The sequence below is a fragment of the Pristis pectinata genome, chromosome 3 (genome assembly GCF_009764475.1).
Source record: "Pristis pectinata isolate sPriPec2 chromosome 3, sPriPec2.1.pri, whole genome shotgun sequence".
Classification (NCBI taxonomy): Eukaryota; Metazoa; Chordata; class Chondrichthyes; order Rhinopristiformes; family Pristidae; genus Pristis; species Pristis pectinata.
In genome coordinates, this window is record NC_067407.1 from 134,185,928 (window position 1) to 134,202,662 (window position 16,735).

General features: G+C 41.0%; 1 protein-coding gene across 1 annotated transcript in view; it reads left to right on the forward strand.

The window, feature by feature from the left end:
* The first annotated feature begins 1,037 nt into the window (after positions 1-1,037).
* LOC127568024 (WD repeat-containing protein 27-like) overlaps positions 1,038-16,735 on the forward strand; it is a 373,338-nt gene continuing 357,640 nt past the window's right edge. Inside the window, exons 1-4 of the mRNA XM_052011271.1 lie at positions 1,038-1,108; positions 2,025-2,131; positions 12,289-12,378; positions 16,598-16,719. Coding sequence (XP_051867231.1) covers positions 1,038-1,108; positions 2,025-2,131; positions 12,289-12,378; positions 16,598-16,719 — 390 coding nt within the window. The remainder of the gene's footprint in view (positions 1,109-2,024; positions 2,132-12,288; positions 12,379-16,597; positions 16,720-16,735) is intronic.

A 16,735-nucleotide genomic window follows, 5' to 3' on the forward strand; every position in this document is an offset into this window, starting at 1 on the left:
GCACCAAGGTAAGAGTCAATGTGGACATTCATCTGAAAATTTGAACCAAGTTTAATCAAGAATCTTAGCCAGGTTTTTCCACTTTTAAAGAGTATTTGGTTATAGCAGAAGATTTTCTGGCTCCATTGTTGTTCTCTAACCCCTAGCGAGGCTACTTTGTCTATTAGGGAATACAGCTAGGATTCAAGCAAAGATATCTGCACCATCTGTTGCTTCTTCTTAAATAAAGACAAGATGCAGCATTTCTTGAATATCTAACGATGTTAGATAATATTGTTCTACTAAATGTGGCTCACATTCTTTCTTTAAAAATTACCTAAAACTGGAGGTTAAATGGTTCAATATGTAGCAAAATGTCCCAGGAGAAACTCTTAATCCAACTGAAGCTAGAGAATTAGTGTGGAATATTATAATAGTCTCTGTGTACAGATTTTAAGCATTTCCCTTGTACCTCAGATAGTTGAGTAGTTCACCCCTTTGTATATATTTCACAGATCTGCTCTTATCTTGGGCTTAGATACAATTCAGATTCCATTTCAGCGACCTCTGAGGCTGGTACGTCTCTTCTTTATGAGTTGACAATCTCAATAGCCCAATCTCCTTAATAGCCCAACCTAGCAAGTGCTATGGGATTCCCCAGGTTTGGAAATTTCCTCCCTATCATTGGCTTGTCAGCACTAAAGGTCCCATTTTTTTCACTAGTTAATGACTCAGATCCAGTCAACTCCAACCCAAGGCCAGCACTTCATCCAGATCCTGACCTTTTTGGGTTGCTTTTCCACACTAGTCACACTTAGGCAGGAGTATGGAACTTCAGCACCATACAGTTTAAATAGTTCCATACCAATTCCTACTGCTGCTTGTGCATTTCAGCATTTGTTAGATGAAAACCTGGCCCTAATTGTACAACCATTAAGATCAATTGTTGAATTGAGTTTAAAAGCTCAATTTCTATATTAACGAAATGTTGATTCATTGTGATAACTTATGTCTTGATACCATAACCGTAATATTAATGATTTCATTGCAGTGTCAACATGTTCACACCAAAGTTAAATCCTCCAAAACGTGGCAGCTCAGCCCTGAAGGAGAAAAATAACAGTCTCAAGTAAGAAACACATTTTCAAAGAAGTCTCCTTCATTTTTGGAACTTGGCTACAAAGTAATTGGAACTATCAGGTCATTGTAAAAAAAACTAGTGTTTGATTCATCACTGTCTGTTTTTTTTGTCGTCCCTCTAAATATCCTCCAGGGAATAAGATATCTTTATTAGTCGCATGTAAATTGAAACACACAGTGAAATGCATCTTTGCGTAGAGTGTTCTGGGGGCAGCCCGCAAGTGTCGCCATGCTTCTGGCGCCAACATAGCATGCCCACAACTTCCTAACCTGTAGGTCTTTGGAATGTGGGAGGAAGCCGGAGCACCCAGAGGAAACCCACGCAGACACGGGGAGAACATACAAACTCTTTACCTACAGCAGCCGGAATTGAACCCTGGTTGCTGGTGCTGTAATAGCGTTACACTAACCGCTACATCAGCATTGGAGGTCCATGGAAATTTAGCATTATGTAAATACAAATATTTATGCGTATTCATACTTCTTAAGGAAACTAATAGCATAATATCCCTTAGGAAAAAAATTAAATTCTGTTGCTGCATCAATCACTAGACAGTTGTATTACAATAACTGAAATGTGGAGTCTGCAGCATACTACTTCAAAAGATGCTTTTTTTGCTGCAATGTGCAATGAGGTGAAAATATTCATGGATGGAAATGCAAACAGGTGAATTTGTTTTTGCCGGCTATTCTATTGCCTTGCCCATTGTTGAACTGAGCATTTTGTGTTTTTTCTTCATGTTCTTGCTCAATTTAGCTACCATACTTTTGAGTTACTTAGGGGGAAGGTGGTGCTTTTGTTGTAAGTGACCAGCAAGAATGAGAATATATTTAACATTTTGAAAATGTTCTTGTTTTCTAATTGAAGATTTGCTGCTGAATGATAGTACTATGATTTGCTTTAGGGGAATTACGAAAGAATACCCACTGGACAGTCTGGCACCAAGCAGGCTGAGTGCACGAGTTGATGTTTCAAATCAGCCAACACCTGTTTCCTGCATTCAGTACTCGGGTAAGCCACCTGTTTGGAGAATGATGAGGAATATTTTCTAAAAGCAGTGAATTAAATGTTTCCTAAACTGAACTGATGCAGCATGTTGGCTGGCTCTTAAGAGTTTCTGTGAAACAAGTTTTGATTCTTTGAATTTTAAACTGTTGTGGTCACAGGTGTCTGAGTGTAGGAAGTGGAAAAAAAAGTTGTCGCACTGAGTTTATTTTCTGAGCTGGAAAAGGTGCAGAGAGATTCACAAAGATGTTACAGGGACTGGAGGGCTTGAGTTATAAGGAGAGACTGGATAGGCTGGGACTTTTTTCCCTGATGCGTAGGAGGCTGAAGGGTGACCTTATAGAGGTTTATAAAGTCATGAGGGGCATAGATAAGGTGGATGGTCACAGTGTTTTCCCCCACAGTAGAGGAGTCTAAAACTAGAGGACATGGATTTAAGGTGAGAGGAAAGATTTTAAAAAGGACCTGAAGGGCAGGTTTTTCACACAGAGGGTGGTGGGGATCTGAAACGAGCTGCAAGAGGAAGTGGTAGAGCTGGGTACAATTACAATGTTTAAAAGACATTTAGACAGGTGCACGGACAGGAAAAGTTTAGAGGGATATGGCCAAATGCAGGCAAATAGGAGTAGCTCAGGTAGGCGACTTGGTCGGCGTGGACGGGCGGGGGCAAAGAGCCTGTTTCCGTGCTGTATAACTCTATGACTCTCTTTTATTTCAATTTGGATTATTTTTGCCAGGGTAAAGATGGAGCTTAATACACCATGTATTTGCAAGTAACCCGAATTACTTGTGATTGATACTGGATGACGCAGGCACAAATATACACACACAGATATGCACCCTTGCACACACAGACACAGTCTCTGGTGAAAGATCATCAATCTGTAATGTTAACTCAGTTCTTCTCCCTCTACCAAGGCTGCCTCATTACTAGGTATTTTCAGCACCCTCTTTATTTCAGGTTTCTGGCAACTGCTGTGTTTTATGTCTTGCAGCTCCAGCATTTCTTTTCCACTTTTCTCTATCCTCATTCTTCTCCTGTTTTCATCTCCTTTGCACAGATCAGTTGTGATTAAGGGGGTTTCACCACCCACTCTCAGCTAGTACCGACTCTTCTCTTCATCCTTTCCTCTTCTCTGCAACTTAGGATATGTTTTATTTCTAACTTTCCCTGGTTCTGTTCAATTTGAAATGTTATCTTGATTTTGCTTGTTCTCGTAAAGGTTGTTGGATGGGAAGTTCAATGATTTGGAGCCATCGACAAGTCAGAAAGATGTACAACTTGGAAGGGAACCGGCAAGAGGTGGTGCTCCCATATGCTAGCTGCCCTTGCCCTCCTTGGTAGTAGGGAATATGAGTTTGGGAGGTGTTGTTGGGAATAGCCTGGGAAGATGAATGCAGTGGATTTTGTAGGTGGTATGCATTGCAGCCAGTGTGTCAGAGATGGAAAGAATGTTCAGAATGGTGGACAGGGTGCCATTTAAGTGGACTGCTTTGTTCTGGAGTTGTTGGAGCTACACTCAACTACTTTTGATAGTGATGGTGATTGCTTGGTGTAAACGTTGCTTGCCACTTATCAGCCCATGCCTGAATGTTGTCTAGCCTTGCTACATGCAGGCACGGGTAGCTTCATTTGCTGAAAATTGTGAATGGAATTGAGTATTCTGTAATTATCAGCTAACATCTGCACTTCTGATATTATGATTGAAGGAAGATCATTGATGAAGCAGCTGAAGATAGTTGTGCTTAGGACACTGCCTTGAGGACTTCCTGTAATGATGTCCTGGGGCTGGGATGATTGACTTCTAACAACTACTATTGTCACAAACCAGCAACAAAAGAAACACACTGAGCATGATTCAGTGTTAAAAACTATTTTATTAATCACTACTTATGATAATATGTAAAATAAAAGTAAAAATGTTAGTATGTTAGAATTCAAAAATGTTAAACCTCGAACGTTAACCCCAAAACTAAACTCTTCGTGTGTGTGTGTGACAAAGTCCAAAACTCCCAGTTCCTGAATGGTTCTTAAAGTTCAGTTCCGCAAGCCATAAGGTGAAACATGAGCAAGGGCTTCTTCAACAACCACCGTTGTCTGAAGATAAGATGTAGATGTAGAAAAACATAGAGAGAGTACATACGAAATCCAAATGTTCCACGATGGAACCCAAACGACACTGCAGTGTTTACTCGGTAGTGACTTCCTCACCCCGAAAAGCATCCGAACCGTGGTCGTCCACACACAAATACCTGTTTCCTTCTACAGGTCAGCAACAAAGTGAACTCCACCGGATTACTTCCAACTTCCATACATGGATTTCAGTGGCAAACACAGTTATTGTTTCTCATCCATCGATAGAGAAAACAAGCAGGCTGGTGTCTCTCTCCCTTCTCTCTCTCTCTCCTTCTTCTAACTTCTTCAACAACGTCATTACGTCCTTTATCTTCTATTGACGTAAGCACGCCCCACACACACATACACACACACTCTCTATCTTAAAGGGACTTTCACTGAGTCCGTAACACTATCTTCCTTTGTGCGTGGTATGACTCCAACCACTCTTGGCCAAATGATGCTTTGATGTCAAAGACAACCACTTTACCCTCACCTCTGGAATTCAGCTCTTATTCCAAGAGGCTCAACATAATACAGGCCATAGCATTATAGGCACCCCATCCACAACCATTCACTCACTCCACCACCGATGCACAGTAGCAGCAATTTGTACCATTTACAGGATGCACTGCAGTGATTCACCAAGACTCCTTAGACAGCACCTTCCAAACCCACCACCTCTACCAGCTAGAAGGATGAGGGTAGCAAAAGCAGGGGAACACCACTACTTGCAAGTTGCCCTCCAAGCCACACACACATCATCCTAGAGAAACAGATGCTGGAATCTAGATGAAAAAAAACAACAAAATGCTGGAGGAACTCAGCAGGCCAGGCTGCATCTGTGGAGAAAAACAGACGGTCAACGTTTTGGGTCAGGGCCCTTCTTCAGGCTGGGTCAAAATCCTGGAACTCTCTCCCGAACAGCATTCTGGGTATACCCACACCTCGGGAACTGCAGCAGTTCAAGAAGGCAGTTCACCACCACCACCTCAAGGGCAACTAGGGATGGGTAATTAAATGCTGGCTCAGCCTGCGAAGTCCACGTCCCTTGAATGAATATATATGCTGTAAACAAAAGTGTCTGGGCCCAGGCTGTGATGAAGTCTGGAGCTGAGTGGGCCTGGCAAAACCCAACTGAGCATCAATGAGAAGGTTATTGGTGAGTAACTGCTACATGAAAAAGCACCATTGATGACAGTTTCCATCAGTTTATTGATGATTGGCAGTAGAATGATTGGGTGATAATTAGACGGGTTGGATTTATCTTGCTTTTCGTGAACAGGACATCCTCAGGGAGATGCCAGTGTTGTAGCTATATTGGAACAGCTTGAATGGAGGCACAATGTCTGGAGTCTCCAGACTGCAGTTAGGATGTTGTCTGGTCCTAAAGAGTGCTCTCAGTCATTTCTTGATATTATGTGGAGTGAATTGAATTGGATGGAGACTGGGTTCTGTGGTGGTGGGATCTCAGCAGAAAACCAAGATGGATAATCTGACACTTATGGCTGAACTGTGATTGCTTTGGTCTTTAGTACTCACATGCTGGGCCCCACTGTCATTGATGATGGGGATATTTTTGGAGGCCCCTCCTCCTGTTCACTATTTTATTGTCCAAGACCATTCATGACTAGATGTGGTACCTCTGCAAAGCTATGATTTGGCAGATCATTTAGCACTATGTATGGTTCTCTGTTTTTGCTCTTTAGCATGTATGTAGTCCTGTGTTGCAGCTTCACTACTTGTTCTTCAGAAGTTAAGTAAATGTAGGACAGAAATTTCAAGAATTCACAAATTTGCTGGAGCTGTATAACTAGTGGCATCCCTTTCAAACACTGGAGAGCAACTGCCTCAGAGGGAATCATCTTTCAAAACAAGTAGCATAAAAAGCATTTTTGTGTAACATTTTGATCTTCTCCCCTGCTGGTTAGTTAGATTGTGCCTTGCTGACAAGGTTTGTGTTGATTTAGCTAATCTGTAAATCTCTGTGCCACTGGAAATCTTAGTGGCTTGGGTCAAGGAGAGAAGAATCTTCCAAGGTTCTTGCCCTGATCTTTATGCAGTGGCTTCTGCTGGAAGATAGATATATGGATCTGCTCAGTAAGCCAATAAGCAACCTCTTAGCACCCACTGTCATGTCTCACATATGACTAGTACCTAATCAGATGGGATACTGGAAATGGCAAGGTAAGAGGAAAAAATTGATGAGAAAGATCTTTAGATTTCATGAGTGTTGTTTGCAAAACATTGATTTTCATTGACTTAATAATCTCGAACTGCTAATACTTAAAGTGGAAAAGTATTCTTTCTGCTCTGCATTTTGGATTTTTGAAAGATTATAGAATTTGTCTCCAAAGTTATCTTTAAAGGATAATTATTTGTAGATTCTCACTGTAGTGTTCCATCAGTCTGATTCATGCAAAAATACTCTTTTTCATTTGGATCAGTGCACCCATGACATCATTGCACTCAACTTTTGGTCTGGTTAATTACTTAAATGTTTTACTATTGAGGCTATTGGAATTCCTGAATAAGATTTGCTGCGTGAATTAGCTTTCCAGAGAGAAAGAGCTGATCTTTGCTGCAAAAAGAAATTTAAAATAAATTGCTTGAACACTTTCAGCAATCTGTTTTTGTTTTGGATTTCCAGTATCTATAGATTTTTGCTCCAATTAAAATAAAATGATCTATACAAGATAATGAACATATATGAAATTTGCTTAGATGCAGTCCTCAAACTCTGAATTGGAAAACATAGTAATAGAATTCACCTAATGAAATCCGTCATTAAGAACAAGGCTACCGCAACAAGGTTAAAGTAATTGCAACATGCAGCCATTTATATTTTACTAATTCCTTGTGTCTGAAGTATACAGGAAACTTCTGTGGAAAACTGAGCTAATCCATATATGATATTTATCCTGTTAAATGAACAAGGTATGGGAGAGAACAGATTGATTCTGTCAGCCAGATTAAAATCAATGTGTTTCTTATGACATTTCCAAAAGATTGGGTCATCTTGCATATGTTGATGTCACTTTCTGCATGGAAAATGTTCCTAATCTCATTTTTCTTTGAATCATGGATATTCTAGAGCTGTCAGATTTTGAACTAAGTGAAATAAACAGAACTGGTATGTGGAGAAGGTGCATTGAAATTATTTTGCACAAGTTCCTTTGCTGTTTGAAGAGAAGCAAATGGGAGTAACTCTTTACTTTTCTGTCCATTTGTGTTTTCTTAACTACATTATGATGCCCAGTGACACTAGTTTGACAAGCACATGATGCTTGCACAACAACCCAAAAATAGTCATTTGACTACTGACTAAAGACATTGAATTTTGTTACGTTGGTAGTCAGTCTGTAGTATGCAGACTACCTTTCCATTTGCACATGTATGGAGACTGAGCTCCATGCCATCGTTGCTTCGTCAGAATCCGATTTATTATCTCTGACTTGTATGTGAAATGTGTTGTTTTGTGGCAACAGTAAAGTGCAAAGACAAAATTACTATAAATTACAAAACTTAATAGTGCAAAACAAAAGGAATAATGAGGTAGTGTTCATGAGTTCATAGACTGTTCAGAAATCTGATGGTGAAGGGGAAGAATCTGTTTCTGATTCATTGAGAGTGGGTCTTCAGGCTCCTGTACCTCCTCCTCAGTGGTAGTAATGAGAAGAGAGTATTTCCTGGATGGTGAGGGTCCTTAGTGATGGATGCTGCCTTCTTGAAGATGTCCTCGATGGTAGGTATGGTTGTGCCTTGATGGAGCCAGCTGAGTCTACAACCCTCTGCAGCCTCTTGTGATCCTGTGCATTGGAGCCTTCATACCAGACTGTGATGCAACTAGTCAGAATGCTCTCCACCGTACATCTATAGAAATTTGCAAGAGTCTTTTTGGTGACATACTGAATCTCCTTAAACTCCTAATGAAGTAGAGCCACTGGTGTGCCTTCTTTGTGATTGCAATACTGTGTTGGGCCCAGGATAGATCCTCCGAGATGTTGAACTTGAAGCTGCTCACCGTTTCCACCACTGAACTCTCAATGAGGACTGCTGTGTATTGTCCCAATGTCTTCCCTTTCCTGAAGTCCATAATCAATTCCTTGGTCTTGCTGACATTGTGTCAGGTTGCTTTTGTGACACCACTCAACCAGCCGATCCATCTTATTCCTGTACACCTCCTCGTTGCCAGATTCTACCAACAACAGTGGTGTCATCAGTGAATTTATAGATGGCATTTATTATGGCATTGTTGAGGTGAGCCTGTGTTGCTTGTCAGCGAGGTGGAGATATTATTACTGATTCACACTGACTATAGTCTCCCGATAAGTAAGTTGAGGATCCAGTTGTAAAGGGAGGTACAGAGGCCTAGGTTTTGAAGCTTGGTGATTAGCACTGAGGGTATGGTGGTGTTGAATGCCATGCTGTCATCATAAACAACAGCCTGACATATGTTTTGCTGTTGCCTAAGTGCTCCAAAGCAGAGTGGAGAGCCAGTAAGATTGCATCTGCTGTAGACCTGTTGTGGCGATAGGTGAATTTCAGATGGTCCAGGTCCTTGCTGAGGCAGGAATTAATTCGAGCCATAACCAACCTCTGGAAGCACTTCATTATGGTAGATGTAAGTGCTACCGGGTGATTAGTCTTTGAGGCAGCTCAACCTGCTCTTCTTGGGCACCAGTATGATTGCTGCCCTTTTGAAGCAGATGGGAACCTCTGACCACAGCAGTGAGAGGTTGAAGATGTCCTTGACCAATCTAGCCAGTTGGTTGGCACAGATTTTCAGTACTCGGATAGGTACAGTGTTGGGGCCTGACACCTTGTGAGGGTTCACCCTTCATTTACTGAAACATATGAGAGAATGAGCCTCACATTCAACATCCACAAGATAAAAGCCCTCTCCAACCTCCCACCACTGCTCAACGCTGCCATCCAACAATAAAGGTGCATGAAAAGGCTCTGGAAAATATGGATCGCTTCCTAAATCTCAGGAGTTGCCTCTTGATGAAGGGAGTCATTAATGATGAAATTCACCATTGCCTTCAATGCATCAGCACAACCTTTAGTTATTTGAAGAAAAGAGTATTTGATGATCAAGGCCTTAAGACCATCATAAACCACACAGCAGTGATCCTTGCACTTCTATCGCCTCTGAGACCTGGACTTCCTACCGCAGACACTTCAAGGCATTTGAAAGATACCACCAATGCTATCACCTGCAAAATCCTCCAACTTCCTTAGAAAGATAAGTGAACCACCATCAGCATCCTCTCCCAGATGAACATGCTGAGCATTGAGGCCCTGATTACACTCACTTAACTACCATGGGCAGGCCACGTGGTTTGCATGTCTGATGCTAGACTCTCTTCTGAGTTTCTCTAATTTCTTCTTGAGCTCGATCATGGGAAGAGATTACCAGGCAGACAGAGGAAAAGATTTCAGTATATGATAGACTTCCTTGTTAAAAAATGAACCAGCCTCACTGACTCTTGATAACCTGACTCCATGTGGCAAAGGCGCATTCCGGTTGGTTTTGATAATCTTGAGTCCACGCATCAGGAAGAGACGAAAGCGCTACATAAATAGCTGAAGGAGTGTACTTCCTAACAAACTACACCCCTGCCCATCCCACCAGCATTTCCTGTCTCAGCTGTTGAAGAATCTCCAGTTCCACATGTGGCCTCATTGGTCACCACAGAACCAACAAAATACAAGTGGAAGTAAGTCATCCTTCATCCTGAGGGACTACCAAAGAAAAACACTGTGGATATGTTGAATCTTGTTAAGTGTGATGTCGCCCTGAGAAGGTTCTTAACATACTGTATACTGCAGCTTCTATTAAGCTGAGGAAAACTTCAAATAATGATCAAAATGTGAAAATTGCCCAAGCTTTTTCATAACGTAGTAGAAGTAGTAAGTAGTAGAGTTATGTTGGTGCACAAAAACAGACAAATATGCCTACATTTGTCTCATAACTGTAGCAATACAACTATAGCACAGGCCTGGGATCTGCTGAACTGCATAGCTATTGCTTCCAAGGTCATGGTTGCAGTGTAACCAGCACTTGTAAACACATTGGGGTAAAATATAGTGTTAATAGGTAATGGTAAATCTCTTTCAAGTGACAAGTCTTTCCAGTCTTCCAGTCCTTTCCTTGTAATCTTTACAGTAAAACTATTTTCCCTTGGATTTTCTCATGCACATCAATTTGTAAAGAGTAAGTAGTGTAGTTAATTCTAGATAAATAATTACCTACCTCTTTTATAATATTTATCCCAATATGATATATTGCATCTAAAAAGCAGTCAGTTTTCTGCTGTCATAGAGTTGTGCAGCACAGAAATAGGCTCTTTGATCCATCACACCCATATTGACCAGGACAAAATGTTCAATTCAAGAATTTTCATACAAGTAATGTTATTCCCATTGGTTAACATTAGCACATCATCAGTTATCATTAATTTTCAAACTTATTAGTTCACACAGTCTTAACAGAGATATCAATTAGCTTCTGTGCCATGGCAGGAGGCCTCTAAATCTTGATGGATTGGTTGCAGGTGACAGACCTTGGACTGATAGAAGGAAACCAACGGTAATCAGGTTGCAGGTGACTCATGGTAGTGTTGTGGGTGCAGATGGCTTGTTGTGGAATGGTTGTATGTGGATGACAATTGCAAGAGCTGCACACTCGATGCCTGAAGACCCAGAATCCACGATTTGGGAACAGCTTCTTCCTCTCCACCGTCAGATTTCTGAATGGTCCATGAACACTACTTCGTTATTCCTTTCTATGTTGCACTATTTGTAATTTATGGTAATTTCAGAATCTAGTTTATTATCACTGACATATGTCATGAAATTTGTGGCAGCAGTATAGTGTAAGACATAAAAATTACTATAAGTTACAAAAATAAATAATAGTGCAAAAGAGGAAAAATGAGGTAGTGTTCATGGACCATTCAGAAATCTGATGGCAGAGGGCAAGAAGCTGTTCCTGAAATGTTGAGTGTGGATCTTCAGGTTCCTGTACCTCCTCCCCGATGGTAGTAACATGAAGAGGGCATGTCCTGGGTGGTGAGGGTCCTTAATGATGGATGCCACCTTCTTGAGGCACCACCTCTTGAAAATGTCCTTGATGGCAGGGAGGGTTGTGCCTGTGATGGAGCTGGCTGAGTTGACAACCTTCTGCAGCCTCTTTCGATCCTGCACATTGGAGCCTCCATATCAGGCAGTGATGCAACCAGTCAGAATGCTCTCCACCATACATCTGTAGAAATTTGCAAGAGTCTTTGGTGATGTACCCAATCTCCTCAAACCCCTAAATGAAGTAGAGCCACTGGTGGTGCCTTCTTCATGATTGCATCAATGTGTTGGACCCAAGATAGACCCTCTGAGATGCTGATGCCCAGGAACTTGAAGCTGCTCACTCTTTCCACCGTTGACCCCTCAATGAATACTGGTGGGTGTTCTCCTGACCTCCCCTTCCTGAAGTCCACAATCAATTCCTTGGTCTTGCTGATATTGAGTGCGAGGATGTTGTTGCGACACCACTCAACCAGCCGATCTATCTCACTCCTGTACACCGCCTCATCGCTGTCTGAGATGTCTTTGCACTGTACTGCTGCCATAAAACAACAAATTTCATGACAGATGTTAGTGATAACTTGATTCTGACTTGCCTGAATAAAGAACAATTTTCGAAGAGTAATCAAAATGCTGTTCCGTGACCCGTTTCTTTTCAGTTTTTTGAAAGCTTTTTATGTATCACATTTAGAAACACAATGTAATAGAAAAATTTGCACAGAGAACCTGCATAGAGATTGGCATTATCTGGACAGGAACTAGCTGAATAGAAAAGGGTATATGTATGGGCCCTTTTAGTTGTTTGGGTTGGCAAGTGGCTAGTGTGTATGGTCCATATTGTGGAAATAAGTGAAAATAAGAAAATTTTAAAAAATGTATAATACCGTGATCATATTGGACACTACGAGAACCTCTATCAAGGAATAAAACTTATTTAGCTTCTATATGCTCTTACTTTCAGGAGATGGAAAGCTACTGGCTGTTGGATTAGCTGACAAATCCATGCTAGTTTATAATGCTTCACTTAGTGGATCCCCGGCTGTGTTTAAAGGTAACAATTGTGAATAGGTTAAGATTTTAAAAATATAAACAGAGGCATTAAAATGATTTGTTGTCTATTATTCTGTCAATGAAATGTGATTAAACATTTCGAAGCCTTGAAATGGTTGCCAGAACCTACACACTCTAGTTGACATCTGTTGTACACACAGACATACTTCTGCATGTGGTCATTGGATTCGTCTTCTCCAGCACGTCAACGCCAAGATGAAAAGTAACACTTCATAATGATATAATGTCAGTTTGACCCACTTAAACTGGTCAGGACGAAGACCTCATTGGTCCCAGACAATTTAGTGAGTAGTTACTTAGATGACAGTGCTAGGTTTGATCCTAATTTCTCTCTCTCCTGTTTCTGCAAAAATTTCAAGAGGTAACGCCTCTGCTGAGTTTGCAGAGAATGGAGCATTGGACAAATGGTTTCAGCATTTGAATGATACTATATCTTTGGCACAATTTCAAGGTGACAGACTTGAAATATTTGGTTGTATTCCCAAATTTTGGTATTGGTTTATTATTGTCACTTGTACTGAGGTACGGTGAAAAGCTTGTCTTACAAACCGATCGTACAGGTCAATTCATTACACAGTGCAGTTACATTGCGTTAGTACAAAGTGCATTGATTCAGTACAGGTAAAAACAGTAGCAGTACAAAGTAAAGTGTCAGAGCTACAGAGAAAGTGCAGAGCAATAAGCTGCAAGGTCACTACAAGGTAGATCGTGAGGTCATAGTCCATCTCATTGTATAAGGGAACCGTTCAATAGTCTTACCACAGTGGGGTAGAAGCTGTCCTTAAGTCTGGTGGCATGTGCCCTCAGGCACCCATATCTTCTACCCGATGGAAGAGGAGAGAAGGGAGAATGTCCCGGGTGGGTGGGATCTTTGATTATGATGGCTGCTACACCAAAACAACGAGAGGTAAAGACAGAGTCCAAGGAGGGGAGGCTGGTGTCCGTGATGCGCTGGGCTGTGCCCACAACTCTGCAGCTTCTTGCAGTCCTAGGCAGAGCAGTTGCCGTACCAAGCCATGATACATCCAGGTAAGATGCTTTCTATGGTGCATCGGTAAAAGTTGGTGAGAGTCAAAGGGGACAAACCAAATTTCCTTAGCCTCCTGAGGAAGTAGAGGCGCTGGTGAGCTTTCCTGGCCGTGCCATCTACGTGATTTGACCAGGACAGGCTGTTGGAGATGTTCACACCCAGGAACTTGAAGCTGTCAACCCTCTCAACCTCAGCACCATTGATGTAGACAGGTGCATGTACACCTCCCCCTTTCCTGAAGTCAATGACCAGCTCTTTTGTTGACATTGAGGGCAAGGTTGTTGTCATGACACCATTCCACTAAGCTCTCCATCTCCTTCCTGTACTCTGACTCATCGCTGTTTGAGATATGACCTACAACGGTGGTATCATCTGCAAACTTGTAGATGGAGTTAGAGCAGAATCTGGCCACACAGTCGTGACTGTATAGAGAGGAGAGTAGAGTAGAGGGCTGAGGACGCAGCCTTGTGGGGCACCAGTGTTGAGAATAATCGTGCCGGGGGTGTTGCTGCCTATCGTCACTGACTGTGGTCTGTTTGTTAGAAAGTCAAGGATCCAGTTACAGAGGGAGGTGTTGAGTCCTAGGTCTCGGAGTTTGGTGACAAGCTTGCTTGGAATTATTGTATTGAAGGCAGAGCTGTAGTCAATAAACAATAGTCTAATGTATGTGTCTTTACTGTCCAGATGCTCCAGAGCTGAGTGTAGACGCCAGGGAGATGGCATCCGCTATAGACCTGTTTCGCCAATAGGCGAATTGCAGTGGGTCCAGGTTGTCTGGTAGGCTGGAGTTGATGCGTGCCATAGTTTAATTTCCAGTGCAAAATCTGTATTCCATGTTCAAACTGAAAGCTGTTGGGTATTGTTGTTGAGAATTTACATCCATTTATAAAGCATTATTAACATAGCAAAATATTCCAAAGTACTTAAGCTTTGTTTTTTTTCCTTGATTGTTCCTGTCCCTTTTAAATTACATTTTGCCATTTTATTAAATAAATTGCTAAGTTTAAAGCACGACAACTGAACATTCCTTTTTGAACTCTCTTCACCAGTCTGGTGAGCCACTTTATGCTTGGATAATTGGGTTGGGGGAGGTAAAATTCATACTGTCAACATTTTTAATGGGAAGCTTGCTGTGAATACTATTTCTCAATTTCCTATTTTGCGTCACATCAGTACGGTTTATTGACTGGAAGGATGTTTCTTGCGGAAATATGTATATTTGGCACTTCTAAGCCTAGGCAGCCTAGTTCAGCATTAGGCTACTTAATGCCAGTTAGAAAGACCAGGTCTCAATATTAAAAGGAAAAGAGCTTTGTTAGAAAATAATTTGATAGATCTCTATTAATGAAATATTGCAAGCAAGTTGCAACACTTAGGCATTTAAGTAGTAACAAAATGTTCCTGAGATGCTGTTTCTCAGGAAAAAATCCAGGTTTTGCAAAGAAATGGTATATCCTTTATGAATGAAGGATATACCATTTCTTTGTAAAACCTGGATTTTTTACTTGCCTTTAATTTCTTACCTATTTCACTGTTTATTCATTAATGTGATTATCTAGAAAGCAAATCCAACCATTGTAGCTTAATATACTGAAATGTTAGAGTTGCAATGACACTCATGAAACTACACAATGTCCATATTAAAGATGTTGGCTTGATTGATACTATTGCCACATTTTACAATTAGTCCGTGTTCCCTACGTGATGCCCTAAGGTAACTCATTGTGCAAATGTTGACATTTCTTCATAAGTCCCGTGATTTCTATGACCAAGGATAGGGATATTAATGTTCTGCAAACCCAGTATTCTCTTCTAGTTTGGATTTATCACAATATAATCATCATTGCTGGATCAGAACTCTGGATTTCGTTAAATATTTTGTGAGCACAAAGACTACAGTGGTTGAAGGGGTAGACCCACGAGTTCAACCTTGCACCATCACCCAGATTTTAGAAAGAGATAAAAATCCCCAGCACTTCTCTAATGTTGCCCTTTGACTGTCTAATGGAGGTAAATGTGTTGGTGTGTATCCAGGAAGTCCCCGGGTTATGAACGAGTTCCGTTTTTGAGACTGTTCGTAACCCGATTTTGTATGTAACTCAGAACAGTGTCCGCACCTGCGCACTTGGGCCGGGGATCGCGGCCGCGCATATGCACTTGGGCTGGGGATCACGGCCATGCATGCGCACTTGGGCCAGGGATCGCGGCCGCACATGGCCCCAGCCGCACATAGCACTTGGCCCGGGGTTGGGCCAAAGAAGGTGTACCACTGCCAACCACGAAGGTCGGTTCGTAAGTACAGGCGTTCGTAAGTCGGGGACTTCCTGTATATCCAATTTTAATGATGGTACAGGAAAATAACTTATTTGTAGACTATACTGGAGAATTTCTGATGGATACAGATTGGATTGCCATTTCTATTCTTTCAATAATAGTATGTTGTACACAAGAGGGCAGCACAGACAGCACACTACTGTATGAATTTGCACTCAAATAGTCTATTTAAAAACAAATTATTTTGCTGATGTAGATTTGAAATAATCTAGCTGTTGAGCTCATTTAAACTTTGTGAAAATGTATACATTAATGTATAAACGTTTTAAGCATATATAGATATGCTTAAAAATAATCCATACTGTTAAAATTATTTTTTACATTGATTCTGCTGTCTTTCCCCGAAAACACGATAATGGTTATAATTACAGGTCATTTATCTTGCCAGTTTCATAAATGATTTGAGCAAAGGGTTGCACGGCAACTCTGAACAACAAACAAAACAGTATGTTGTTAGGATTCACATATTCACGTTCACATATTTTGGGTGCTATCCTGAAAAATTTCCAAGAAAAATTATCAAAACCCTGATTCTTTAATTAAGGTATTTTCTGGCTCGGGTTGATTGAGTTAAATGTATTTAAAAATTAAATATCTGTACTGGACTCGTATCATATTGATGTGTTGGAGGTGATTATAATGTTTTTTGGTGTAGTCCTCATTGCAAAGCAATTAACACTGTTCTTGATCCTTATCAATGACTATCAGATTATGCACAATGACATATCATAAGATTGCCTTTTGTCTTCCCATGTCTCTAAAATTCACTCCAGAATTTAAATGTAGGTGATTTCTTATACTTTGATCAACATGTATTCTTTGTGCTCTAATTAAGGTCAAGATGGAGCAGTGAACTGCGTGGGTTGGACGCAGAATAATAAATGGCTTTTAACAGCATCGGAAGATAGGTCATTATGGATTTGGCCAGTTCATGGCTCAACACCATCATTGATGCTGGTAATTACATAATCAT